General features: G+C 38.7%; 1 protein-coding gene across 2 annotated transcripts in view; it reads right to left on the bottom strand.

Annotated features, from left to right (window-relative positions):
• Positions 1-16,031, bottom strand: part of gphna (gephyrin a) — a 29,793-nt gene extending 13,762 nt beyond the window's left edge. Inside the window, exons 1-9 of one of the 2 annotated variants that reach the window (XM_074691870.1) lie at positions 15,924-16,031; positions 9,028-9,106; positions 8,100-8,157; positions 7,123-7,215; positions 6,903-6,997; positions 6,665-6,731; positions 5,253-5,546; positions 4,590-4,691; positions 2,092-2,229 (exon numbers count right to left, since the gene is read on the bottom strand). In XM_074691870.1, coding sequence (XP_074547971.1) covers positions 2,092-2,229; positions 4,590-4,691; positions 5,253-5,546; positions 6,665-6,731; positions 6,903-6,997; positions 7,123-7,215; positions 8,100-8,157; positions 9,028-9,106; positions 15,924-15,987 — 990 coding nt within the window. In that variant the 5' untranslated portion in view covers positions 15,988-16,031. The remainder of the gene's footprint in view (positions 1-2,091; positions 2,230-4,589; positions 4,692-5,252; positions 5,547-6,664; positions 6,732-6,902; positions 6,998-7,122; positions 7,216-8,099; positions 8,158-9,027; positions 9,107-15,923) is intronic. The other variant, XM_074691871.1, reaches the window with a different exon arrangement.
• Between the last annotated feature and the right edge of the window lie 1,777 nt (positions 16,032-17,808).

The following is a 17,808-nucleotide window of genomic DNA, read 5'->3' as shown; positions in this document are numbered from 1 at the left end:
CAGCAGCAGCTCAGTCTCTTATCCCCTGATTGCGCAGGATGACACGGGATTATTGGGAAATAAAAACACGAAGCAGTGTGTGGTGACTGCTCTGTCCTATAATCACACATCAGATGTCAGCAGGCAGCGATGGAAAATCACAGTGAACCAACTCAAGTACTGTACTAATTAATTTCAAGTGTCTTCATGATTATTTTTCTCTTTTTTTCCTTTTTTGGTCCCTGAAAAGAATCATCAACGAAACTTTAAACTGACTTCCCGGGTTTTAGAGTAAAACCTGCAGAGGAAAAAGAAGAGGTCATCTGAAAAGTAAAATCTGCTGCTTCAAATCTTTGTGAGGGTGGTACGTTACAACTCAGGGTTTACAGAAAAAGTTTGGCATGAGTCACTTTTTGATTGTATGTTAATTTCCATTGTCACTGTACCTGTCTTGGGAGCAACCCATTTCCACATAATAAGAGAGACTGATAACTTCACCTGAGGCTAAAAAGTCATTGTTTTGAGATTAAAAGTCATGACTTGATGAAAAATGAAAATTGTGAAGATGAAAGTCACAGTGATGTGATTAAAAAGTCAGCACTTTGACCCTATTCATTTGATTAAATACAATTTCCTGTTTCAAAAGTTCAATGTTTCATCTGATTATCATGATTTTTGATGTCACGATTTAGACCTTTTTCTTTTTACTTATTTTTCTTCTTATTTTACATATTAGCCATTTTATCTTGTGATTCTGATTTTCCATCTAACCAGTTGAAATTTTTCTCTTGTAAAATTTATTTTTTTATCTAAAACAGATAACTTTTTTTCCCATAATTATGAATTTCTGACTCATTATGACCTTTTGTCTTTTACCTCATAACTTTAACTTTTTTTTCTCATATGTAAGATTAATGTTTGTTACTTTTAATGTAAGTTAAGTCTTGTTTTTTCAAGTTAAATGTCAGAAATGGACTTCCAGGCACCTTAAGTACTGTACCTTATCAAAGTTGACAAGTTCATCAAAAGAGCTTGTTCGTTTCCACACAGGTGTCTGCTGACTTTGTAAAAAAGTTGACCGAGTTATAGTGGGTTAAACAACTCAACAGATAATGCAGCTGTAGACCAGCACTGAGTTAAACTGGAGTCTGTGTTAATGAAGTTGTGGTGTGAACAATTCAACAGCTGGGTTAAAAAAGGTCTATCTACTGCACAAATCTTTTCTACAATTTAGTCTTAGCCTTAACCTGTCAGTGACAAAAACAAAAAACGTTGATGTTAAACAAAGTCCATTTCCCCCCTGAAGATTTCAAAGAAGCCATTCCAGCCTATCAACAAAACTAGTGCAGAAATTAGAAAGGAATGTGTACCTTTTAAACATTCAGACCTTAGAATAAATAACAAGAGCTAAGGTTAAAAAAAAAACAGATGGCACTGCAGAGGTCATAAAAAATCCCAAACATGAGTAAAGGTGAACTCTTTTTGAAACCCAGGTCCCAAGAGTCCACATCATGGAAAACCAACACTCATATAAAAATGACCTTTAAGACTGGCCCAGCACTATTTGCGTTTTTGCAAGTTTCTTCTGTTGCTCGTTTTGCTTTATCTTAATTTTTATGGTCACTTTTTCATGAAAGTAACACAGCTGAAGATATTTCTCACAGTCTCATTCACTCCCATTCAATTCCAAACACCACACAAGTCCCGAGACTTTAACTCGGTGGTAGTTGGGATAATTTGTGTGAGCGGGAGGAAGTGTAAGCTCCTGCGAGGCTAAACCAGGATGGCTACAGGCTACAAACTTTCAAACTAACATTTCTTCTAGGAATCTGTTATTTATAAGTGAGACACGGACATCGGGACAACAGAAGTTTGGGAAATGGAGACAATAAGCAAAAAACTCCAGTCATGCAGACACTTTCCTTTTTAGTTCTTTAAAATTACATTTATTCCTGTCATGCTCCCTGAATCTTGCAAAGCAAACATAAAAGACTTCAAATTTCATGCAAAGAAGCGTAATGTTGAGTTCAGAAGCTTAACTTCAATCTGAAGCGACTCCAAATTGACTGCTTCATTGTGTGTAAGTGTGCATGTGTGTAAGTTTGTGTGTACCTTGGGTGTCGGGCATGAGGCGGTGGAAAGGCGGGAAGTCGCCTGTGTTGCCCGCGGTGACTCGGAGGGGGTGGAGCTTAAAGAGGCCGAATCTCGAGGAAGCACCTGAACGCCTCGGGAAATGATAGAGTCCGGGATCTACACGCACACACACACACACACACACCAGACACAAACAGGTACATACAGACACACTTTATGCCAGTCAGAGAATTTTCTTCAGCAGTTTTAACGTTGATTAAAGTCGTGCTGACATGGAATTTGGATTTATGGATCCACTTCAAACTTTTGTTAAAAAACAGACTCTAATTGACTGCAGGATGACTAAAATATATAGTAAAACAACTCTTCTCCATCCTGACAACATTTAATGTATCAAATAAAAAAAAGAAGGAAAAGACTCTGGTATCTGTGGCTGCTACATTGTTAGAATGGCGTCTGTTGAAAGCAAGTCACACAGAGAGTGGCAGAGAAACATGACCGGACAAAAAGTCCAAAAAGACACAGCTTACAAAATAAAAATGTATACACAATAATATTCAGTAAAAAAAATTATTCAACCTAAACCACTTTCTGGTTGTCCCCCATCCTGCAGTTTGAGGCTTTTAAAGTTCTTGGGGAATGGCCCTTACAAAAATCTTGCATAGAAGCAAATGTGATTATTTTACCCCGTCTACTCCTAGCCTTTGCGTCTTTATGCAAACATGAGAGCTGAACAAATAAAAAAGCATTATAAGGCACAACAGCGAACCATAATTGATCAAAGATTTTTGTTTGATAGGAGTTGAGTTCTGCAGTTTGAAAGCTTTAAGCTGGTAAACTGAAAAAAAAAGATCTAATACAGTTGTGAAACTGCAGAGCTGGATGATAATTCTCTGAGGCTTCATGATGGATACACACCTTGCTGTCTTACATAACTAGCCTGTTCAGTCCTTTTGAAGAGGGCGATATGTTTAAAATACCTCAATGAAGCTTTATTTAATTCAATAATCAACTTAAATCCAATGTAAATCCCAGATTTTCTAATGTTTATAAAGTTTACCTCATCCAATTTGTTCTGAAATCTAGATTAATCTAGATTCTCATTACCAGAAATGTGAACTTTGGTAAGACACCAGTAAAAATTAAACAGTACTGATACTTATTTTATTAACAAGGCAAAAAAGAAAAGAGGCTCCAAATACTGATTGATTTTGTTATGTGTTCCTGTAAAATAAAACATGTCTTTAAATATTATTATTATTATTATTAATATTCAGAAGAGGCTTCAGATCATGTCTTTAGAGAGTGAGCTTTCTGCCTACTTTACCCTCTGCCAAGGAGGTTGTGTTTTTGGGGAGTTTGTCTGTGAACAACATAACTCAAAAAGTAACAAAAGGATCTTCATGAAATTTCAATATATGTTCAAAATGGGATAAAGAAGAAGTGATTACATTTTGAAGGTGATCTGGATCACCATCTGGATCCAGGACTTTTTTAAAGGATTCTTTATCATTGTGAGATAGGGCCGTTTTCACCATATGTGTATTTAACTCCATGACAAATGGTCAGATTGCTTTGTAAAACAATACAAGACAAAGTCACCATAATTTCTGACAGATGTAAAAGTACGATCCAGATCCTGGCAATATTCTGGATACTAAGATCCAGAATATGAAACATGTACTGTGTTATCATAATTTTCAACACTGTCAGGTAACAAATTATGGTACAAACCTGCATCTAACACCAAATTGTAGCAGACAGTCTGCTGAAAGGGAGTATAACATTAAAGTAGGACTAAAGTGTTGGAGACAATCACAATATGCTTGGTGGAGGTCTGTGCTCTGTGGGTGCTTTTCTAGTTTCTTATTTTGGAGCATTAAACAGGTATCAGCTTTTGTGCAGTGGTGTGAAGCTAACAGCCAACAGGAAAGTGACGTCTCTGTCTCCCTCCTCAACTTTCTGTCTGCAGCAGACAAACATGTAACATGCTGTATTCGTCTTAATGAAGTATGAACGAAATCAGTGGATTTGACAGAGGGGAAAAGGGAGACACACAGGAAGGAGGAAGAAGCACAACTTCAGCAGGAAACAAAGACTTGTTTCTCCGATTCACTGTCTCTTTTTCATTAATAGTGTGCTCCCCCCACTGTCTCTCTATGTAACGTAACCACTGCTACTTTCTTTAGCTCTTTAGCTTGCAGCAGCTTCTGGTTGAAAATAATACAAATTATTGTTTTGTTTTATAAGCTCTGGGACTATTTTAAGCAATTGAATGTTAAAATATCCAAGCTTGCATGCACTCTTTTTTTTATAAATGGAAACAGTCTCTGCACCCTGTCAGGGATTTGTCCAATCTTTTATCCAGACAAATGGAAATTAAATGGACAGCCGGTGTTTTGGCTGGAGATAAAAAGCCATAGATCCAAACAGATTCAGTGAACTATCATCCATGTTTGCAGTGATGAAGTGAACAATGACAGGAGAGGAGAGGAGAGGAGTGTGGAGTGTCTCACCTGTGGGTCATGGGTACAGGAGCATGTGAAATGAGTGGGAGGGGCTGGTGTGTTCCCAGGCAGGTAGGGACCCCCCTTGGCCATGACAACAGCATGGCTCGTCTGATGAACACACACCCGCATGCAGGAGGGCACACAAATCACACACACACACACACACACATGTCCACATACACAGACAGGTGAAGGAGATGATATGGAGCACTTCAACATGGTGAGTAAATCAAATCACAAAAACTTGATGTTTTGATGACACAGATAAAAAAAACATAAAAGGCAAAATTTAAATCCTAATCAAATGTCATAATTTGCACCAAACCTGGCAAGATGATTTCACAGTCAAGGCCAATTTTTCATCATAACCTGACAGAGCAGACCTGAGCTCTTGCATTGGGCTTTAAAGAAACTAAAACTGAATCAGCTTCACATCTAACTGATTAATTAAAGTTTCCCTTCATGGCCAAGACCAAACACGTGGTTATGTTTCAGTTTCGGTGTGTTTTATGATGATAAGAGCAGCCGACTACAGTATTAAGCAGCAGTTATCTGTAGTACAGTAGCTGGCTGCTTGATGACCCAGTTTCCCCACAGGGATCATTAAAGTTTCATCCAACAAGTTTCCAGAAGCTGCACTGGTCGTGCCATGTCCCGTCATCTGGTTACCTTAGCAGCAATGGCGGCTGCGGTGATGTGGGAGGAGCCATGCTGGTGATGGTGGTGGTTGTGTGCATGGCGGCCTCTCCTCCTGTCCTCCTCTTCCTCCTCCTCTTCCTCGCACTGGGTGCCGCGCTCCATGGTGTGCGTGTTGGAGTGAGCGTTGCCGTGTGTGTTGCCCATGAGAGAGGAAGGAGAGGGCAGCTGCTCCAGAGCGGCGTGTGTGGATTTAACCCTGACTGTGGCCTCACGCAGCAGGTCGATGGCGTGAGGCAGGGCCGGCAGGATGAACTGAAAACACTCCTGAGGAAAACAACACAATGCCAAAGTTACACTTCAGAACAAAAAAACATCAACAGGAACAATGAAAGGATAAAGATTTGAAAGGTATGGCTGGTTCATTAACACAGGTTCAGGTTTTTTCTAAAGGTGTGTAACTGGACCAGAGTGTTGGTTCAACGCATAGACTGTATACAGAGTGGACAGTGTGACCCTGCATTTATCATCGTACAGTTCTGAATTTGAAATAACCCTGTCATAGGTGTCGTTGTGCAGCCAGAGTCGGCGTGGTAGAGGCTGTGAAGGATTCTGGGAGAATCTGAATCTGAGTGGAGCCGGGTTCTTTCAACCGTCTAATTGGCTCTCCTTCTTGACATATTTTACGATCCACGAAAAAAATACACAAGAAAGGCAGCTGTCAATTATCGTTAAACTTAGCGTAAAGCCTTGTTTTTAACCTTGTATAACTAATGAAAACTAAATGTTTCAGAAAAAAGAGGACTTGACTACAAGACAGCCAAATAATATCTTCAAATCACCACAACAATCGGACATGAGGAACATTGCTACAAGGTGTACTAATTTTTTTCAAAGTTTGACCACAGCCCATCTGGAATGACTGGGGAGATGGATACTTTGACCTATACTGCACCCAGCCACCAGGGGGAGCAGTTTTTGTGGCGACCTCACTTCAAGCCGATAAGGTGATGCTTTTTTATTTTATTTTTTTTAACAGTCTGTGGTTCAATGTGCATTGCTACACCTTATTTTAGAGTCTTTGATCAAGGTATAACCACCAAGACTTCAGGTTCATGATGTGTCTGAAAACATCATTAAAGAAGATTTTTTGAAGGTAAGACCTTTTCATTAAAATTAAGAGATTAAAAGTCTTAATTTAACAAAACATCATTCTTGGGGATAGGCATGTTTTTTGGACTGACCAATAAAATATGATCACTTCTGCTGCTATTAAAATAATAATAATAATAATAATAATAATAATAATAATAATAATAATAAGAAGAAGAAGAAGAAGAAGAAGAAGAAGAAGAAGAAGAAGAAGAAGAATTTTTATCATTGTTATTTATATTATCATTACTATTATGACAATCAGTACAGCATTGAGGCAGGTAGAACCCTACCTGAGAGCCCTTCTTGCTCCCTGGCAGGTTGATGATCAGCGTTTTACCACGAATGCCGCACACAGGCCTGGATGGAGATAACGCAGTTTAAAAGAAGATTAGAGCAGGAGAGGATACCACACTCAATAATCTAGTTAAAACAAAACCGATTAAGAGATTACTGTAGTACTGCACCGCCTGCTGCAGACAGCATGTGTGGCTGGTGGTCAACAGAGTGGTGGGAATGTTTAATCCTTACCTGGAAAGCATGCCGAGGGGTGTAACGTTGAGTGATCCCATCAACATGGCCAGAGCCATACCCGGGGCCTCCCGCTCGATCACCTCTCTGGTGGCCTGAAACACAAACTCCAGGGTGAGTCAGCTACCATGACTTTATTGAAACACATTTCACTGTGAATTATTAACTGGTTTCTTGTTTTATTTATTTATTAATTTATTTTGGTGGTTTGAGTTTGCACCTCAGGTGTAACATCTCGTGGTGCAAAGCCAGTTCCTCCAGTCGTGAGGATGAGATTCAGCTCCAGATCATCACACCACTCCAGCAGAGTGTCCTGTTCACATACAAACAGACACACACATTAGTCAATTCTGGCTTTTTGGCTTAACTGACAGCTTGACTGATATGACATATTCAGGCTTATAAGACACAGCGTTTGACAGATTTATCTCACAGCAGAAGGCGTTAAAAAAAAATTATAATCAAAATGATTTTCATTGCAAAGATGTTTCAGACAAGTTAAAAAGTGAAAGACTTCTCATTGTTTGTTTATTCATGGACATTATTCAAACATTTATGGAAAGATCATATTTCACCGGGACATCTGCTTCCATCACAAGACTGATCACACATTTACACAAATATTAACTGCAAATTTTCAGGTCGTAGCAAATACAAAGGGGCCAGAATAAAAATGAATGATTTGGTTTCATATTCACTGATAATGTCAGTGTCCAGGGGTTGTTCTGCCTTCATTGTCAGCGCTGCACGGACCACATGCCTGAGCATCTGCTGTTTTCTATTTTCTCCTGCTGTTGGACCTGTTTAAAACTCATGCAGCTCATAAAGCATCTTTATATTTTCTTTGCTTTATACCCTTAACCGCTCTCCTAAATTGTACCCAGTATGTGGATTATTTTTCACTTGTGCTTTATCTTGTAGGAACATCCTAATACATGTTCAATGAATAACCCACATAGAGTCACTATTACAACTACTCCACCACCTGCTCCAACACGAGCAACCCCCTCCACCTACACCAGGGTATTTCAAGTTATGAGAAAAAATCCAACTCAGATAATCTTCCACTGTGAAGTGCACGTTGATAGAAAGTTCCAGAAAATATCAGGGCCTGAATTTTCTACAATTGTCCAGAAAATGTCAAACATTACCTGCGTAAAAGGGCAACATGCAGTGAACCAAAAAACAGGTCAATACCTTAATGTCATCGATCTCATCTGGAACAATCTTGTAGGCTGCTATGACTCCTCCAAGCCTGCAGGGGGCATCAAAAACACAGAGGGTTAGATCTGAATCTGTGATTCCCAAGAATCTCAGGCTGTTTTCCAGACGGCATTCTACACTAGTAGTGCCTACTGTTTTTGCTGAAGTTCAGTATGTAGTAGTCAGTATGTGAAAACTTGCACAGTCTGCAGTATGCAAAAAATCTCTGAATGTCCTACTGATCCAGGAAAATTTCTTAGTATGCAATGGACCAGTCTACCTGGAAGACTGTTTCCCACAATGCACGGCACTACTGGTGTTTCTCAATGCAGATGGCAGGTTTTGCAGAATTACACCATCTACTTGAATGAGTTGGCATTATAACTACAATACAACAACACTAAAGTTAGACGGTTTGTGAGATAGAAGTGAAGTGATGCAAAAGAAACACCTGTGAATCTTGTCACTTCCAGTTGTAAAGAGGTGTTTACTTCTACACATTCATTAAAGCCCATGTAAATCAATAATTAACTTTTTAAACCATACATGGATTATATGGAGTGGTTGGTATGAAGTGGTTTTTCCATCAGCTGAAAAAATAAAAAGTCAATCCCTTCTCGATTTATTTTTAATGAATGATATAACTTTTGGTGTAAGATCATAAAACTAAATGGAATGATTCTGCTGTGATATGATTAATAAAATAACTAAAAAGAAATCCATCAGCTGTAGCTCCATTTCCAAAACTGAAAAACCCAGAGTAGTTTTCTACAAAACAGACCCAACAGAACAGTCATAGTACACGCAAAAGCAGTAGGCAGTATGCAGTGCCTACTACGTACTACATTCACATGTGGTATGCAGTAGGCGGTTTGGACAACAGCCTGAGAGTGTATTTTGAGTTAAGGTAGTGTGTACTCACAGAGAGGGATCATGGACCAGGTCCTTCAGGTTGACCCCGCTCCTGTCCTCAGCCAGGTTCCTGTAGCAGCTGTCACTGACTGAAGAGAGACAGGAAAGGACATCACAAGACTAGATTGACTAAGACTTCCATGTTACTTCTGAAAACATTATAAAATGTCAAATTGATCTGCCTTCAGATGGGCTTCAGTATCCAAAAAGGAAAAAAGACACCTGGATGATATTGTTGAAACTTAAATTAAAGGGTAAACCCACTAATTTGCTAACTTCAGCCCCTTCATTCAACCAAATACAACACTTCTCCTTTAATACACTGATTTATGTGAGCACTCCCATTGAGCCTCCTAACAGCAGTGACAACTCTACTCATTCATGTTTTACACCACAAAACAAACTGCTTGAGCAAAAATATTGAGATCATCTGGATCTAGTTCAAATAAGATGTGTAGACGGTGATTTCAAAAGCCTGCCAAGTGTGTTTAACCTTTCTTTAATCAGTCACAACTCACGCTCTGTTTGAAAGTGTCAGTGCCTGAAAGATTCAAAGGAGTAGTTTGACACTCCTGGAGTAATGCTGGTTTGATTTATTGCCCTGAGTTAGAGGAAAAAAGGGACAGCACTGTCATGTGACTGTGTATAAAATATGAAACTACAGGCCTGTTTGTAGCCTTTGTTTCAAGGTTTAGCCCACTGGCTGCTGACAGGAAGATCTAATTTAATAAATGAATACAGGTGGTGTGTTCAGTCGCTTATTTATCTCTCTGCAAGCTTGAAACCAACATTATTGAATGTCCATGAAGTTCATAAATAAATGTGTAAATCAGCAAGTGATGATTCCCTATAGGTAGGCAAACTGAATTTTTGGCATATACTTTGTTTTCTAACCCAAAAACATAAAAGCACAGATTATCTCAAAACCCCAGTACACTGAGCTCAAAAGCACAAATATTTAAAGATCATCCTGGCTAACTTTGACATGAAGGTGAAAGTTAGAAAAAACTTAAAACACACACTATTGGTAAGTCTTACATTGATAAAAAGCAACGTCATTTCACTTCATGTACTTAAAGGAATAGCATACTTAATTTTAAAGGGAGCAAAACCTTGAAAATCTCTCTCATGTATCTGCCTCGTAACTCCCACAAGAGCCAAAATGATGGAACATAGTTCACATCTGGTAAAACACCAATATCAAAATGTTTTTTATTAATTTTCCTGAAAGCAGATGATGTGCTCTGATGTATAATATCACTACACTAAAGGGAAAACAGCAGTTCACAGAAAGACTGTATGTCCACAGAAGAGTCACATGTCTCACATTCTGTAAAGATAAGAACAAATACTGTTAATGGTCCCAGCGGAGGAACTCAGTCTGATCAAACTGAAAAAAGATATTTTTCCTACTTTGAAACAGCTGGGCACTGTGCTTTTTCACAAATCCTTCTTAGGCAGGAGGGGGAGTGCATTTGTTGGGGACTATTTTTGGCTGTGGATTAATTTAAAGATGCATTTGGTGCATCAGTGCGTATTTAAAGCAACATCATCATACCAACTACGATCTATAGTGTTAATCTAGCTCCTGTTACTCAGTGATGAGGCAAATGGATGCAAGCTGTGTAAAACATGATCAATCACACATCACTACACACAGCAGCACAATGATCACGGCAGCTCATTAAGGTGTAATAACATCAAACAGGAAGTTGTTTTTCTTTTTTTTACTGAAAAGAAGAGATTGCACAGGTGGAGAGGTAGAGGTGGCCAGGGGTGGCACAGTCTCTTTCTTGAATTCTGTGATTTGCCCAACCTGTTAACACCCCAAAATCCTTACCTATGATTGGCTATTGATTAAGGACTCAAGTTAAAGTTATCTAAATGTACAGTGTTGCAACAGGCTGCTATATTATGACTTTCTATAGAGGGATTATCAGTCTATGTCACCATAAAGATGTGCACGGATTTTGACCACAGAAGCAGCCTTAAGCTACATTCGAGCTAGCATGAGACGAGTTAGCATGTTTTAAACACTAAATTCAACCTTTTAACAGCATCAAAATGTACAGTTGTTCAAATAATAATAATAATGATAAATTTAATTTTTAAAACCCTTTACATTACAAGAATCTCAAAGTGCTACGGACCAACAGATAAAACAATAAAATTTGAGAGTCAAGTTAAGATGTGACATCTGTGGTCACTTGTCAGAAACGATACTACACATCAGAGTCAATGTCTATTAGAGCTGAAACGATTCCTCGAATGATTCGAGGTACTTGATTACAAAAAATACTCGAGTAATTTTCTCCGCCTAGAGGAATTGTTTAATCTTAAAAAAGATCAAAGAGTGGTATTTCAAATAGAGCTGAGGCCATATTAAGAGAGTTTTCAGACCCCTCAAGCTACCTCTTATACAAAATAGCAACTAGCAACAAATCTAGCTTCTTTTCTGGAGTTTGGAGACTAATGGGTCATTCTACCAAACGGGTGCCATTTGGGTCCGCAACATTTGATGAGATGTACAAGGCAAAAAAAAATGTGTCAAAGTGTGTTTACAAATTTTGGAGCTACCAAAATTTTCATTTGAAAAATAACTGCTCTTTAACTAAACAAAAATGTATTTTATCCGATTACTCGATTCATCGATGGGATTTTCAGTAGAATACTCAAATCCTAAAATATTCGATAGCTGCAGCCCTAATGTCTATCAAGTTGTGACGGTAACAAAGCACTTGGTGTTTTGTAGTTAATAATTACCATGCCAACTGGGAACTCTCAGCCAAAGGTGTCAGTGATTAACCCCTGAGAGTCACCAGTTAACAGGGTCACACTTTACACTGATACACCAGTGACGTCTGCGGTCGTGTAATTAAATGTGTCGTCTTTATCCAACCTTAGTTAACCAGGTTTGACCACAAACAAGCAATATTAACCACTGATATTCAAAATACAGATTTGACTTTGCTTATTTAATCTGGTTGGTTTGGGGCCGAGGTTATTACCAAACATGTACTCTATTTAGAGAGTAAATAAAAAGTAAAGCAATAAATTGTGATTAAGAAAAAGAGAGAAATCATTTCGCTTTTTAGGAACACTTTGATGATGTTTAATGTTACCAAAGAGCTCGAGAGCGCATAGAGAAAGCAGACCTGAGACATCATTTTTGGATGGTTTAAGATTTTAAAGAAGTTATAAACACATCTACACCTCTGCACAAACGTGCCTTTTCCTCCCTGCTGTGTCTCTGCGCTGCCGTCCGTCACAGCCTCTAAACCACTAACTCATCTCATTCACAGGTCACCAATGCAGTGTGGCATTAATTCCCTTTGACGTCTCATTAAGATGCGCACAATATGTTTATGTCCACTGCAGACAGACAGACGGACAGAGAGCAGATGAGACAGACAGTGATGCCACCTGGACCCTTTGTGCTTTCTACTAGTCCTGATCTGTGGACTGCTGACAGGGGGTTTCACACCACTGCACAGTGACTGACACCCATAAAATGACCACATTAGTAAGACAATTTGATACAGACAGATTGTACACTGTCTACAGCTACACACACTTCACCTGGGTCACTGAGCACATTTTTATGGGCAATATCTCATCATGTCTTTGTTGCTACAAACAGTACTTCCAGTGTTACTTTTTCTGATCCATAACTGTGTGTGTGTGCAAAATGGAAATCAAATATAAATGGATAAAAAAATATTTATTTGTAGTTATTTGGAGCTATTGTTTAAAACATGAGAACAATCAAGCTTTGTAAAAATCAGTTTGTAGAGTAGTTTAGTGTCCAGAAGGTAAGCAAACTGTCCGTTTAGTGTTACTCACAGCCTGGTGCTTTAAGACGTGTCTTCAATGTGTAACGTTAGTGAATCCTAGTTATGTCCTACCAGCCACCAAGCAGAGCTAACATAACCTCACTCTTCATTTTATTGATAGACTCTCAAGTTTGAACAGACCACTGCAGAATGACTGCTGCATGTGACTTAGAATGAACATTATCACTAACAGCTTAGCTTGTGTTTTAGCCTGTGCTCCATCACTCTCATGGTTAGCTTTCTTCTGCTCTGACATCCTTTTTCTTTTCGACACTCAAGCTCCACCATTAATGGACAATAAATCACAGAAATAATTTCTTCAAGAAAAAAATTTTTTTTACTTCTCTCTGCTAAACTTTGAAGCTAGTGTAGCGTTGTCATAGGGACTCTGTCAAAATGAACTGGTCAGGTCGACCACACTTAGTACAAAATAACTGATTTTCTAACTGATGTGATAGTCTCATTTTAAATTGCGGATTATGAACTGGCAAATATCTAAAAGTGAAACTATTTCATGATCACGGGGCCTTCAGAGCAGATATGATTGATGAGGCCAGAAAGGGTAAAATTGTGCACACATATTTCATGCCACCCCTGCATATGCCTGTGCCCCAGTCATGCAACCCCAGCCAAAAGTAGATATCCAGGGTTATGAACGTGTAATACTCAATCTAAGAGGAGGTTGTGGCTGTCAGCTGGATGGACAGTGGGGTTAGCTGCTGTTAGCTGAGGTGCTAACTCATCAAAACCACGACAGACTCCCAAGCAGCAGCTGGCTGCATCCTCTTAGCATTATTCTCACGTCTCCCCTGCCTTGACAAGGAGGCAGCAGGACCACTGGTGACTGTCACACGGCCGTGTACTGGTTCTGCTCCCCTCTGCACGACTCACAGGAAAATATCAGCCGAGCTAATGAGGGGAGCTGCTAAAACAGACCTGCACAGCTGAATTAATGTCGCTTAGACGCTAAGCCCTGCCATGTAACCCGCTTTAATTAGCTCCAAAACGCACGATTTATTATTTATACATGTAGATATCTGTTTTCCGAGTCAACACATGGCGAAAATGATGAAATGCAAAAACATTCACGAGAGAGATTTTAAGGGAAAGCACCCTCGTATACAGGCAACGTATCGGATCTGCAAAGGGACATGAATAATGCAGCTGATGTAGGCTCAGTAACGCTACACTGGAAGAAAATTTAATGTAAAGCTAGAGACAAAAAACTCTGCCATATCGGAAAACTGATGAAGTACCTTTCAAAATAAGAGCGACTTTTATTAGGCGTTCAAATCACATCTGCAGAGTTAAAGCATGCACCATGTTGGTTACTGCCATCGCAGTGTATGGCTCAACAACTGACAAACATGTACAATAATTTATAGTTGCTATGCCTACTGTACGACACGTTTTTACACGTGTAACACTTGTGCCAGTGAAGCCAAGAAATGTAGAAGTGGCCTGGCTAGTAGAGCTGCAAGACTGACATCAAATCTCTTCCTCTACCACAACAACCATCACTTAACTTCCCAGAAAACATACCATTGATCCTTCAGGGGTGAATTCAACAGCAGACATATTCTCTTATTGGTCTGAAGCAGAAATGTATGGATATGGAGAGTTCAATATAAGTGTTCATAATCTTTGTCCTGCTGTTTTTCCTGTACTTTTATTATCTAGTACACAATGCTGCCTCTTCCACAAATGTTTTACTGGGGCAGTTAGACTAATTTTCCATTTGTTAACATCAGAAAGGCAGTGTTTTTAACACTAGAGTCAGTCAACAAAATCAGCTCTATCCCTTCACACTAAGTAAACAAATGTGGCAACCTGTGGCTACATATGGTATGAACCATAACATCTAGTATAATACACAGCATACTTAAAATTATCCCAAGGAACACATTTTTTCCACTGCAGGCCTCAAACCATCCAAATAATGGTCCTTCTTTGTACGGTTGATTCAGGTACTGTAATCCTTTTCTTTGCAGATGCTTGTGTATTTCAAAATTACAATGCAAATAATGTGCAAAACTAGGACTACAAAATAACTAGCTCCACAGGGCTTCACCAACTTTGAAAAATAGTGTTACGGGAAAATTAAACCATAAGACAAAATTGTGCATCATTTCTTTAAAAAAATGTCTTCCATTTGAATAAAATGGTGTAAATTCACAATAATATTAATAACAATAATCCTAATAATCATAAACGTTATTTCTTTAACTCTTTTTAAGTCAGAGTTACAAAGCCCTGCCATGTAACCAGTTTTAAGTACCACTTAAAAACTGAAAACTATAGAAAAATGTGAATAGGAACAGATTAAAATCACAAAAATAGCACAGGAGAATCAAAAACTATCTAAAGGCTGAAAAACCACCAATAGAGAAAAGGAAATAATATTTAAGAAAAATAAAAGCAACAAAACATTATTGCTTAAAACAAATGAAAAACAAAAAAGGTCACATTTTAAAGACTACTAAAGAAGAACAGCAGCGTTTCAAGAATTAAAACACACTCTGAAGCACATGGGTAAAAATATGTTTTTAAAGAAATTTCAAATAGGACGTATTTCTGCCGATTTAATTTCTGTGAATGTTCTATAGGGTGGAAAAGTTTAAATGGTACAATAGTCCGTAAGATAAAAATAAATATTCAGGATATCCCAAGCTAAAAATAGATAACCCTCTTATTGTGAAGGTTTTTGCCGGAAGTTCTCTTTAAGTCTGTTTCTCTTGATGCTGATTAAAATATCTCGTTACACCGTCGATTTTTATCAACTACAGCACCAAATATGACAGCCAGTCTGTACATCTGAACACAAACGTAAAAAATGTTCACATATAATTTGAAATATAATCGTCTCGGAGCAGATTCCACATCTGTCCGACCTGTCAGGCAGCTAACGCTAGAGCAATGACAGTCAACGGAACCGGTTAGCTTAGCATCCAGGCTAACGGTAGCTTGTTAGCTCGTATCGTGACAGCGACGTGCACGAGTCACCGACGGCAAAAGCCACAGAGCCGCGACAGTGAGACGTTATTTATTGCGTTTTATCAAACGGTATGCTCACCTGTCAGGATCCCCACTCGGGTCTGATGGTCGTGGTTGGTGAGCACCATCCCGTCCGCCGCCATGTTTACAACCTCTGTCTGCACCGAGCCGGTACACACACACACACACACACACACACACACACACACACACACACACACACACACACACACACACACACACACACACACACACACACACACACACGGATTGGGGGGGGGGGGGGGGGGGGGGTTGTGTGTGTGCGCGTGCTGCTGCACCTCTGGAAGATGTTAGTGTGTGTGAGAGTGCGCGTGTCCTTAAGAGTCAATGCCCTCCAAGTCATTAGGAAAGATTTTGGATAACACATTTAGTACTTTGAAACAGTCCAAATCAGGGGTTCATTGACCCTTTATGTAAAATGTTTATTACTAAAAAAGCTCCTGGTCCGTCACCAGTGAAGACCATATTTAAAGGTACAAATTTAATCCATTTTAGGACATTAACAGCAGGGGAGGCTCCAAACTTTTCTGACCAGGTCATGTAAAATAGCATAATGATGTATGGAGGAAAAAAAATATAGGCAACTGTAAATCACCACTAAAAACAAACAAAATACAGGACATTAAAGACAATAACAATTGTCATTTAGCAAAAATGACACCTTAGAAGTAGAAGACAAAGAGTTATTACACCAAGTCAATTAATGCTGTGTGTGATGTTATTTTAAACAGCGGTTGAAATGAAAACATTGTTGGAGTCCTTAGTTTTTAGAGAAAGGTATGCCATCAAACATCTTGTGCCATCATTACAGACTTGTGACTTCAAACCTCACCTGACCTTTAATTGTCTCTTGACACCAGATGATGAGTGGACAGTTTTCTTCAGTGTTACGTGTTGCTTCTCATATCAAGGAAAATGTTCTCCATTTGAGTGCAGGTAAGGATTTGCATTTTATCAGGATTTTCTTTCATATTCAGACTATTTTGACCTGCAAATAACATTTTAGACACAAACATTTCTTACCCTGCATTCTTAACTTCCATTATGCAACTTATTTGCCTTTTGTGCCCCATTTCATAACCTTAAACTGTCCTCCAATGTGTCTTTTGAGCTGTCACATTTTGACACTGTTATAAATTGATTCATGTAAAGACGTCAGCTGTGAGTTCTTGAGTTGCTGAACAGAGCTTTAGCTTTTAGCAAGGAGCCTATTCACAGTCCAAATGTAGTTTTAATGAGACATTGCTAGATAGTGTTTGTGACTTTGACAGACAATGTAAATGTACCCATATATCAGAACATAGTTTATTCCAATGCCATAATAAATAGACTGTGAGATAAAAGCTGCGGGCTGTATGAAAATAAACCTTTTCTCTAATTTGCCGACTTTGGACATACCTTCTATTTTGTTTTATTTCGTATTTTTCCTTTAAAAAGTAGCACACCAGATTGGCAACATACTTCTTCAAGGACTCAGAAACAAGATGGCAATCAAGTCCGGAGTTAAAAAAAACTGAAGAAATGTGAATTATGATGTGCAAGTGTATTGCATGATGCTGGTTAATAAATTAAGAAAACTTGTGGTTTTGTTTTAGGTTTTTTGTCTGGTTGCATAGTGAACATGCTGTTTTTTTGCTACTTCTACTAGTTACTTACATCAAACACATTCAAACCATTATGACCTTTGCAAATTGTGTAAATCAACTTTTTCAGTGTGATCAGCACACCTGCAAACAAGAAAAGACTCAAATAATGCAGTAAGTCGAAGTTTTGTTTGTTTTTTTTTAAGTGGATTTACCTGATCACAACTCTGGTATGCACTTTGTGTTAAAGCAGTTTATTAGCTGGTTTCATCAGTTTTCAGTTAACACTACTGGGTCGATGCTGTTCTGGCCTTTCTACAATCAGGGAACACTCTGTCG

Source organism: Halichoeres trimaculatus, unplaced genomic scaffold (assembly GCF_033239565.1).
Source record: "Halichoeres trimaculatus isolate MK-OKI-2021-1 unplaced genomic scaffold, fHalTri1.1 fHalTri1_scaffold_17, whole genome shotgun sequence".
Lineage (NCBI taxonomy): Eukaryota > Metazoa > Chordata > Actinopteri > Labriformes > Labridae > Halichoeres > Halichoeres trimaculatus.
This window is presented reverse-complemented; position numbering and strand designations above follow the sequence as displayed.